Below are 10,911 nucleotides of genomic sequence, written 5' to 3'. Positions count from 1 at the left end.
CACACACACACACACACACACACACAGGTCCACTTGACAGCAGGTCTGTGAGGCCTCTTTTGGCACTCTGCTACTGACAGACCTCCACACACACACACACACGCGCACATGCACACACACACTGTCCCTCCTCATGCCTCACTCTTCAGCAGCCGGACGGCCGAGGTGGACCGCTGGAAGCCCGGCCTCTTACGGTGCCTAAAGAGTGTCCAGGTCTTGTGGGACAAGGACATCCAGAAAGCCAGCATTTTCTTTTCAGCCCTCCTGTGCTGCCGCTCCTTGTCCTCCTTTTCCCGCCACAGCTCCCTCTCTTTCTCCTCGCCACTGTGCTGATGCTCTGTGCGAGCTTGATCACTCTTCTTCATTTTAATCAGGGGAACGCCGGGATTGTCCTGTGTGAAGGGACACTGATGGACAGTGTGATGTCTAAGGCTTGTCTGACGAAACACGTTGACTGTCGTTGCCAGGTCTTCCCTCTGATTCCAGACGGATAAGACGTCCTGGTGCTCTGTGGTGGAGGGAGGGACAAGACGGGAGGACAGTGTGTGTGAGTGTGTGAGGAGGAGATGCCGGAGATGTCTGTGAACAAGCAAGGTGACCAGACTATCAGGACTCTTCTTTCTTCAGATCTCCTTCCTTTCTCCTGGTTTCTATCATTTCAGAGAATACTGCATCATGCTCTCCCCCTCTTTGATAGCTCCTCCTTTCCCTGCTCTCGATGTCCTTACTAGTGGGTGACGCAATCTGAATGAGCATCAGGTGCTGTACCTGTCACCAACACGTGCTGCTGCTGCTGCCTGGAAAGGACACAGTGGATCCTCCTTGGTTGGAGGAAAACACACATGCTGCCACTAATTGTAATCCGCTGGACTTCTTCAGTTTGTCAGAGTTCATTACGCCACTCAGGTGTCTGTTTTACATAAATATTTGCCAAAGTCTGGCACAGAGATTCAAATCAATAGTCTCTACATACACCTAAAGTGCTATTTAGGCGTGAAGGAAAGACAGAGATAAAACAAGTTCTGACAATCTCATTTTAGTTTTTGTATATTTTTGTATATATTATATGTATATTATATTACAAGCCATTACAGAATACTTAGTAAGCCATGTCTCCACACACACACACACACACACACACACACAGTACAGTGACTCAGCTGAAAAGTGTCCTTGAGACATGACTTTGAATGGGTGCTCTGTTCTCTGCAGCTCCCCCTTCTGACTTCGGGCTGTAATTTGAATTGTGAAGCAACAGCTGCTACAGATTGACTAGCAAATTACAAGTCAAATCCCCCAGTGGTAATGTATCATATTTTGGAAACCTGACATTTAAAAAAAAAAAAAAAAAAAAGAAAAAGAAAAACTGGGCGAGAGGGGGGTAACAGGCAGACTGAATCTGTACGAACTCTAACAGGTTTTTCCTTGTATTGGCCTCATTCCAAATACAGTAGCTACAGCTTCTGTCCACACATCTCAATGTCAGTGATGATTCACTGCAGCTCAATCTTAAAGCTGGAGTGCAGAACATCCCCCCCCCCCCCCAATCTGGCAGTGAGAGTAACATGCAGTGGGATTCATAATAACTCCGCGTTGCTCACTTGCTCTGTCAAGATATTGGGTAATACGTCTGAGTTTCCATGAAGCTATTTCTTTATTATTATTTTTTTTTTGTACTTTCTTATTTTGGGGCATTTGCTGAAGACATGAAAGGGGAGGGGGGGGGGGGTTGACATGCAGCAAAGGAGCGCACATCAGAGTCTGTTGCGTCAAGGACTAAACCTGTTTATATGGGCGCCTGCTCTACCAACTGAGCTACCCGGGCGCCCATCATGAAGCTATTTCATGTTTCTTTGTTTTTTTATGTATTTAATATTGAACAGATGTTCCGCAGACACAGTTTAATATGAAATGTAGAATCTGATAACGCGATTAAAAGGTTCCATAACAAGTTAACGATACACCAGTATAGTTATGTGTACACATTTTGCCAATGTGTCTCCTTCCCTTTGTTCCATAGTTTTATTTACTCTATATTGCATATTCTCCTTAAATCAACTTGCATGTGTAGCTGTACCTTGCTGCCAAGGACAGGACAGGTCCACTTTTTATGTCACTGTAACCTACACACACACACACACACAAACACACACACACACACTCCACCCGCCAGCTCACAGCTCAGTCCATTCAGAGAGAGAAAGATATGAATGGATATGATTACTTTGTCGGATTTAAGATCATATACCCTTTTATAGCATGCACTTTCCTAGACAGACTCTTTGAAAATAATCCGACAATGACTCTTTTTCACGGCACCAGTTACTGAATATACTGGGATTAATGTAATGTTGGAAGTATAATGATACTAGTACATTTTACATGCATTCAAATAGCGTTTTTCCATGTACTCAAAGTAACTTCACAATAAAACTATGGTGAGTACAATAAAAGCAAGTGAAGCAATAAAACAACCCAAAACATGAAAACAAGCATATTTAAAAACCAGCAACAAACGGTAGATTAAGTGTGATCTTGTTATAGGCTGAAGGCTGTATGATGGGTTTTCAGAAGTGATTTGAATGTGACCGCATCAGTACAGATCTGTACTGGTGTCACAGAGCTGTGTGATTCAACACCAGTGTGTCACTGACCTGCAGCTGGTCCAGCAGCATGCCGGCCGTCACCATGCCCAGCCCGGCCAGCAGGTATGAAGGCAGCACCTGGAGGCAGGTCACCCTGGACGACTCTCTGGAGGAAACATGGAGCTTCTCCTCCTCCTCCTCCTCCATCCTGTCAGGACGACTAATGCTGCTGAGAGTCGTGTGTGCTCTGTACAGCCGGCACCTTTCTGTGCCCATTCAAACCACACTGACAACAAGAAGAGTCCAATAGTGTTAGTCTGCCCTGCCTGTCATCTCTGTTATATTGATTGCTGTTGACAGTTCAGGACTTGTGTGATTTTGAATTTCACCATCTGACAGAATGAGCTCCCTTCTATCACTGTTTCAATATCAGTATCAACTTTCACAATGCTTTAACATTCATCTCTGTTATTGAGACCATTCCAATTCAGTATGACTCGATGAGGTCTCTACTTTAGTCATGCAGAGCCGTGGAAACTCTGGCTGCGGTGTCATTATTTGTTCTTTTTATGAACCTATAATCAATTAAAATATTCCTATTGATACATGAATAATTACTTTTTGTCAACCAGCAGATGGCATTAAATCTTAACTTCCCACAAAACAATGTTTACTTCAGGGTAAAAACTATTTGTAAAGAAGGTCAGAAGACTTTTACTCACCTAAATACTGTATATTTACAGTATTTAACGCTACATTTCAAAATCTATGATGATACGCATTGATTGACAACCTGAACTATGCTCATGGTGCTAACTAATTGTGCAGCCCTTTTTCTGTACTAGTCGGACAGTGTGTGTGTGTGTGTGTGTGTGTGGATAGATAGCAACTCATTTGGCAATGGCTTGAATGTAATATCAAAAAGTTATGCACTAAAGCATTGAGTCCAATCTTTAAACTTTTAAAAGTCCACATTTTTGTCTAAATACACCAAAAGTACATTGATATTGATTTTAACAGCTTAAGACACGTATGTTTTTTTAAATTTCCACAAGCTAGAAGTCAAGTTGTGTCGCCAGGGAGACAAAATGGTACATGCAATGCATTATCAGACAATGACACATTATCAATAATGCCAATCACTAAAACATGTACATTTTAAAGAGGTAGTGGTTTGTTGTCTTTTGTCGTTTTTCTTGGAATTATGTAAATCAAAATAGTTTATAGTCTGACAGAATAGGTGTAGGGCGTTTGACTATAAAGAGGCAAAAAATATAAAAGAGTATTGAGGGATAACCCACTACCTATAAATATTGACTCTGCACCTCCCGTCCCCAGTTAAGGTCTCATGTTATATGTCAAGGGCTGAGCTCAAAGGGTAGGAGCCACAGATTACAGTTTTGGTCTTTGGATCGAGTTTTCATTCCAGTCCCTGGTGGCTTTGTAGTCAGGTTGTGTTCTTTGTCAAGTCTTCTTACTACATTATCTGCCGTCTGCCGTTTTGATTGTGTAGTTTTTTGATTAATCCAAAGTCAAAAATCCCTTTCAGCGAACAAGAATAAGCCTTTTCATCTAACTTTGGTATGCAATGCATTTCCATCATAAAATAATATGTTTGGACTAAGTACTACTTAAACTACATGCACAAGTACTATAAAACACTTTTACTGTGCAGTTCTTTAATAATCCAGTGTCCATATCCCTTCCAGCAAAGAAGAATAAGCCTTTTGGTCTAACTTTGATGCAAATGTAAATATAATATAATAAATGTCTAAATGGTTACGTGTGCATATAGGTATGCTTTTGTATGTGTATTTATACACTTGTCATATACAAAAATAGCAGTACATATAAATCAAATGTGTACGTGTACCTTGTTCAGCTCTGTTGCCCTTATTTTTAGCCGTATGTCTATTTCTGTGTAGTATGTAGCCTACATCGAGAGCAATAAAAAGCCAGAGTCAAATTCTCCTCGTGTGCTTCCACTAACTTTATTAAAGCTGATTCTGATTCTGCTCAAGATGTTGTGTTTAGTTTGCTGTGGAGTGTCACTGGCATTCGCTGGCAGAGGCAGGCTGTCTGTCATCTGGTGGCAGGGTTCGTAACAACTGTGCTATCAGACAGTGAACGAGGTCAGTGCAAGAGGCAGCGGCTCAGCAACCGTACGCAAGAAGTCTCAGCTGGAAAGGTTTGGTCCTTCTTGAACACGTTTAGCATGTAGCTTCATGTGCATTGTTTTAGATTTTAAAGATTTGAATGAAAAAACAATTGCAGTTTTTGTCTAGAAAACTGGTGATTGTCAGGATATTTGCATGTGCAGTTTAAAGGCTTTTAAGGTTATACACTGACTGGTTTGTTTCTCAAGGTGTGTGTGATGTGACAGACATGGCCAGTTCTGGTGAAAAGAGTGGAACCCAGCCTCGGTTCATCAGCGGTTCCAGTAATGTATGCACCACTAGAACCACCACCATTCGTCTTCGGGACATTTACGATCCCAAGCCTCCCCCTCCCAAAGCCCCGGTCCGCATACGCCCTCCGAGTCCAAGAACTCCCTCAGTAAAGGAACTCAATTTAAAGCACAGCTTTCCCAGTGATCCTCCAACCAAGACAATCATGAGAAAACGAGCTCAGTCGCTTCCTTCGTCTGCAGAGAGGAAAAGGGAACTTCGGAGTCTGCAGGTACGCTTTGTGGACTCACTGGGCCTCGAGTTGGAGGATGTTAAGGTCTTCAAAGCTCAGGAGCACCCCCTGATACCTCAGCATGTTATGTTCAGACTACTGATGAGCTCTGAACTGGCGTTCGGGAAGTCTTTGGAGCTGTCCCTGCCTTACTTCAAACCTTGTTTCCCTGAAAACATGGGGGCTCAAACAGACTTCATGAAGCGTCTCTGCGCTCAGAGCGTGTGTCTGGAGCAGGTCCTGTGTTCAGAGCAGGGGATAACAGGCACTACACAAGTACTAAATTTAGCTTATGAGAAAGACGTCACAGTGCACTACTCTTTCACCAACTGGAAGACACACACGGAAACAACAGCATCGTGGGTGTCCAGTGGGAACCGCGGGAAATGTGATGCACCAGAAACGGATATCTTCAGATTTCGTCTGCCTGTCCCACCCTTCATTCTGCAGCCAGGAGCCATTTTAGAATTTGCCATCTGTTACCATGTAAAAGGATGTAATTATTGGGACAACAACAATGGAAATAATTACAAACTGTCGTGTCACAGTTACAAGGTGACAGTGCCCAGGGAGTGCGAGGACAGCATGCTGCATTTTACCTGAGTGTCCACACGAGGGAGCTGTAACCCGTGCACACAAAAATGGCCGACAAGAAAGCAAAATGTATTTTTATGTATTTTTATATATATAAACACACACACCTGGACTTAATTTAACCTGGTCACTTTAACTTTAACATTTCTGACATTTTCAACTGATCATTTATGGTTTATGGTAGGGGTCTTCAACAGGGGGTCCGCGACCCCTAGGGGGTCCGCGGAGGTACTGCATGGGGGTCGCGAAAGTTTTGGTTGCTAAGACTTTTTTTTATATTCCCCCCCCCTGCAATTTTTTCCACTAATTGAAATGTCCACCCTACTCACTGTGCATCACACATGTTTAAAATAAAAACATGAAAATATGAACCTGTGTATTATTTGAGTATCTTAGTATTGAACGCACAATAACAAGGTACATTTACACATGGCACTATAGGACCAGTTTGATATAACACAATTTTATACAATATATATAATTAGGGGGTCCCCGCTCCATCTCGCCATCAGTTCGGGGGTCCTTGGCCTGGAAAACGTTGAAGACCCCTGGTTTATGGTCTTTTTATTGACGAGTGCTCTTATTGTTGTTATTATTATTACTGCAATTTTTGTTATCTTTATACTGTCATTTTTCTTTTCTTGCTAAAACGGATGCTGGAAATTTCAATTTCCTTGCAGGAGTCATCCCAAAAGGATTAATAAAGAGAAGTCTAAGTCTAAGCCAGTATTAAAAATTTTTGTTTGTGTTTTGGCGTGTGTGTTGTTATCAACTGCCCAGTTTAAGCCAGGCCGGGTTTCCAGATATACCTGTAAAAACATAAACCCAGCGCACTATAGTGGAAACCTTAGTACAGCAAACAAATGAATGGGATCAACGGCACTAAATGTTTCTAACAGTTGTGGGACCAGAGACGTTATAAACCCTATGCTGGGCGCTACATTTCCCACAATGCAGCTTGAAAGCACACTACCCCCCGTACCTCTAGTTCATAACATTGGCTTTGTGATTCCATTTTTAGGTGAGATAACCCTTTAACCTTTAAAAAAAATCCAGCCAGGTTCAAGTCCTGCAGGGATTCCTGTTCTCCTGCTTGGCTTTTATTTTGATTAAATCCACTTAAATGAACCTAAATGCACTTTCAGCAAATCTGGTGACCCAATTTAAGGATTAACAGTGTGAGTTACACTAACACTATTGTTGTATCTCAGGACACAGAATTTGCATAAGGCGACAAATCCATATTATGGAAAGAGCTTGGTGACCTGTTGGTACAACCTGAGCAACTTGTTTGTTGTAACTGTGTACTTTCTGATATGACTAACAGCTTGTTTTGTTTTTGGAGGAGGATTACAGGGAGCAGTGTTAGCTCCGGTGTTGCATTGTGACCTTTTGATCTCCTTTAGCATTGGCCTGTCACCAAAAAGTTTCCACGGATATGAGAGGCCAGATTTCAGAGAACTTTCTGGCAGGCCGAAACGTTTGGCTCATAGGAGGACATTCTTGTGTCTGTATTAGTATGCCATGCTTTAAACATGATCCCAGCTATCAGAACACCCAAAACATCACTCAGACAGTCAAGCCTTTTTTCAGGGAAACAAGGTTTGAAATAATCAATCAGAGAAAACTAAAATAATGGAATTTCTTATTGAAGGCTCAGAAGGTAATTTTATGTATATATATATATATATATATATATATATATATATAAAAATGATTTGGTCATATCTGTTGAATTTGTCACTTCTTGACAGCAGGACATGTGCCAGAATCTCTGGGGGGAAAATATCACGACCCTCTGCAGTGCTACTGATGACATCTGCAAGTTTTCCGCTGTACTAAAACAACTAAACAGTGAGGATTCTCTAACACTGTGTCAAGAGAGAGGGGTCCCTCTTCTTCCGGGGGACCCCATTAGATCTTATTTCTTAAAAATTATATGTACAGTGGTGAACGGAGCGAGAGTAATTTTTTGATCCTGTTTGAATTGAGCCATTTTTGTCAATTTTAAAAGATAATTTTGCAAGTGAAAAAAGTAAACTAAACAGTATTTATACTGACAGTAACAACAGTAACACAGACCAATACAGCATTTTCAAGAATGATGTGTTAAAGAAATGTATATATGTATGATTTAAAATGTACATCAATCACTGAAGTGCTACTCTGTAGCAACCTCATACACTCATCAACCACTCTTTCCAGGAACGCTTAAATCTGTGTGCAATTTCGAGGCAGTCAGAAGTTGCAGGTATAAGACACTAGAGGGGACTGTTGCATAAATGTAAGACCCTAGATGTGGCCAGAATGTACTCTATTATGAGGAAAACATACCTGTATTCAAATTCCAAATAAAAAAAGTTTTTTACTCAAAAAGCATGTAAACATTTTTATTTTGCAGGTAAAATAAATCAAAATGAAAGAACCATAACTAGTCGCAGTCCCTAAAGAAATGTGCATTGTATCTAAGGCTCTCAGGGGGCACCTCTAACTCTTTGTGGTTGTCTCTTGCACATGGCCGCTGTAGTCTGTAATTATTGGATTCACATACAATGGCTTATTCCACTGTAGCAGTTATAAAGTGGACAAAGGCAAGTGCGAAGCAATAATCTGTAGCACAACAAGACAGTGTCTTAGTGCTGTGAGGCTTCAGTATGTACTCAGTACCTGGAATTAAATAGTTGTTTCTCCTCAACCTTTGGACAGTTTGACCAACAAAAAAAAATACTCCTTTGTTCAGGGCCTGTCTGGGTTTCACTGTCCTGCATGGTGCTCGTTTCTATGGATGTTCTTCACTAACAGTCTTATTTGTCATTTCAAAGTGTTGTTGTGGATATGCATCCATGCTGCCTTGCTGCACTGTGCCTTTATTTGGGGCTGTCATCTTGTTGCTTGTTGCCGGTAGTTATGTAAGAGGCCCCCATATAAGGAGCCAAGATGATGCTCAATGGAGACGTTTGCTCCGGATGCCGTCTAGGATTTATTGTAAAAATTGATGCATCATTATGAGTGATTATGAGTTAAAACTTCAAAACACCATTATGGCCTGTGTGATTTGGAATAAAAGAACTGTGTAATGTTTGTTTAGTTGGTCTCAAGCGAATGACTGAATGTAGCAACATTGTGTTGATATAAACCTAATGTGTGGTTGAAAATAACAGTTCTGGATGCTCAGCGCTCACTGTAGAGTATCAGTGGTGTTGTGTATTGTTCTTATGCAACGCAGTTCAAATGTTTTCTAGTAAATATAAAGGGAAAAAAGGAAATGGTCCAAAATATGACGTGGTTTGAATACAAACCCTAGTTTTAGACGAGAATGTCATCACGCTTACAGTTGGCTAGAAACTGCTGAACATATGTTCAGCGTGTGTGTGTGTGTGTGTTTACCCTTGGCCTTCACCTAGTTGAGGGACACCCGGAAGCCAGGATATCCCCCTCACGCTCACGAGAGCATCCCTTGTTCCTCCCACACGGCTCCACAGGTTACCAGGCTGTTCTGGACCGGACTGGCCACTATCACCTCTCGTCAAATAGCTGCTCGTTTCATTACTCCAGACAGCGAGTGGTCCTGGGAGTACAGTGTCATCTTAACAGTTGCTGCCGTATGTTCCTCCACCGGTGCCAGGGCGGAGGCTGTGACTCACATTACGTGCATGTTGATGTCAGAAAATAAGCTAATCAGAACGGGCCTGTTAGAGATGTTAATGTGCCAGGGTTGCTTCTATTTTTACCACATTTAACATCATGGAAGATTTTTTTTGGCCTTCTAAAAAGGCTTATTTTTAGTGGCCTCACATGTGCCTAGAGCGTGTATCATTTTAACGCGTTTGCCTGGGAAATAACGAGGCCAGGGATACGTTAAGTGTCACCCCACATCGCATTGAGTTAGAAGCAATTTTCATTCTTGTTTCTCTGCCAGTGTGATGCAGCAGCACAAAGAGTTACTAGATCAACAACTCACTCCAAATTGAACAAATGCAGTCCCGTTGACATGTTGTAATGAGGGGATTAAACCTGCTTAATGCACTACAAATGATGCCGGTCCTCATTTCTCTGAGAATAATACACAGCATGATGAGATGAAACAGGTCACTGCCTGCACTCGTAAACCAATTGCTGCTTGATCTGATGCAACAAGCTGAACTTCACTACAATTTTATTATCTGCTTACTAAAGCACAAACACGAGTATATAAACCTGGGGTCCGTTCCAGGAAGGAGGTTTAACAAACTGAGTTTAACCCTGAAAAATTACAAATCAAGCACTTTTAATTCAATGGCTGCTTTTCAGGTTTATTGTTTTCTTAAATTATTTAAATGTGTTGACAAAGGACATTTAGTGATGACCTGGTTATATCTGTCTTATGTCATAAATGCATCATCAAGGCTGTGTTGGAGATGTTGATGAAAGCCTTTTATCCTTGCAGTTAACCATATGCAGTGCATCCATCCATATGATGCACATTGCACACATAATTTGGGTGATATGAAAGCAAGATGATTGCAGAAGTGACACTGATCTGTGCTTTTGTTTATTATTTTTAAAGAAATAGGCGGAGCAGATTCCGAAAACAAATCCAGTGTGGCAGGATTTACACTTTTATGATGTAAATTGAGGTAGCAAAAGCAGTATCAAGTCCAAATATCGGCTCAAGAAAATTAGTTATTGACTAAGACTGATGGAAAAAATAAAAATAAATCACTATCTGCACTGAAAAATCCATATTGGTCAATCCTTAACTCTGAGGTTACATTACCTCTCTTTCTAAAACGGGCTGGAGTCCCCCCCCCCCCTCTCTCTCTCAGGTTTGATTAACCTCTCTTTCTAAAACAGAAAACCCAGAGTCCCCCCCAATCTCAGGGTTAACGAATTCACAGTTTTCACTAAACCCGCTTCCTGAAACCGACCTCAGGGATTGCAACCCATTTATGATGTGTAGTCAGCGATTACATCCCTAATTCTGACCTTGGCAAGAACATTTCAAAACACTTCTGTTATGCCGTGATATTGAAAGGTGTTTAAAAAAATTACACTATACAGAAGACAAACAAAG

The 10,911-nt window shown here is 41.4% G+C and overlaps 2 protein-coding genes across 3 annotated transcripts in view; one reads left to right on the top strand and one right to left on the bottom strand.

The window, feature by feature from the left end:
- Positions 1-2,924, bottom strand: part of LOC116687354 (solute carrier family 41 member 3) — a 14,592-nt gene extending 11,668 nt beyond the window's left edge. The window contains exon 1 of one of the 2 annotated variants that reach the window (XM_032512677.1): positions 2,655-2,924. In XM_032512677.1, the coding sequence (XP_032368568.1) occupies positions 2,655-2,861 (207 nt within the window). In that variant the 5' untranslated portion in view covers positions 2,862-2,924. The remainder of the gene's footprint in view (positions 1-2,654) is intronic. The other variant, XM_032512675.1, reaches the window with a different exon arrangement.
- A 1,461-nt stretch (positions 2,925-4,385) lies between these two features.
- ppp1r3db (protein phosphatase 1, regulatory subunit 3Db) lies at positions 4,386-6,051 on the top strand. Its single transcript, XM_032512674.1, has 2 exons — positions 4,386-4,773; positions 4,951-6,051. The coding sequence occupies exon 2, from the start codon at positions 4,971-4,973 to the stop codon at positions 5,865-5,867; it is 897 nt and encodes a 298-aa protein (XP_032368565.1). The 5' UTR covers positions 4,386-4,773; positions 4,951-4,970; the 3' UTR covers positions 5,868-6,051.
- Positions 6,052-10,911: the final 4,860 nt, after the last annotated feature.

This window comes from Etheostoma spectabile, chromosome 4 (genome assembly GCF_008692095.1).
Source record: "Etheostoma spectabile isolate EspeVRDwgs_2016 chromosome 4, UIUC_Espe_1.0, whole genome shotgun sequence".
NCBI lineage: Eukaryota > Metazoa > Chordata > Actinopteri > Perciformes > Percidae > Etheostoma > Etheostoma spectabile.
Note: the sequence above shows the minus strand (reverse complement) of the source record. Positions and strands in the feature narration are given on the sequence as shown.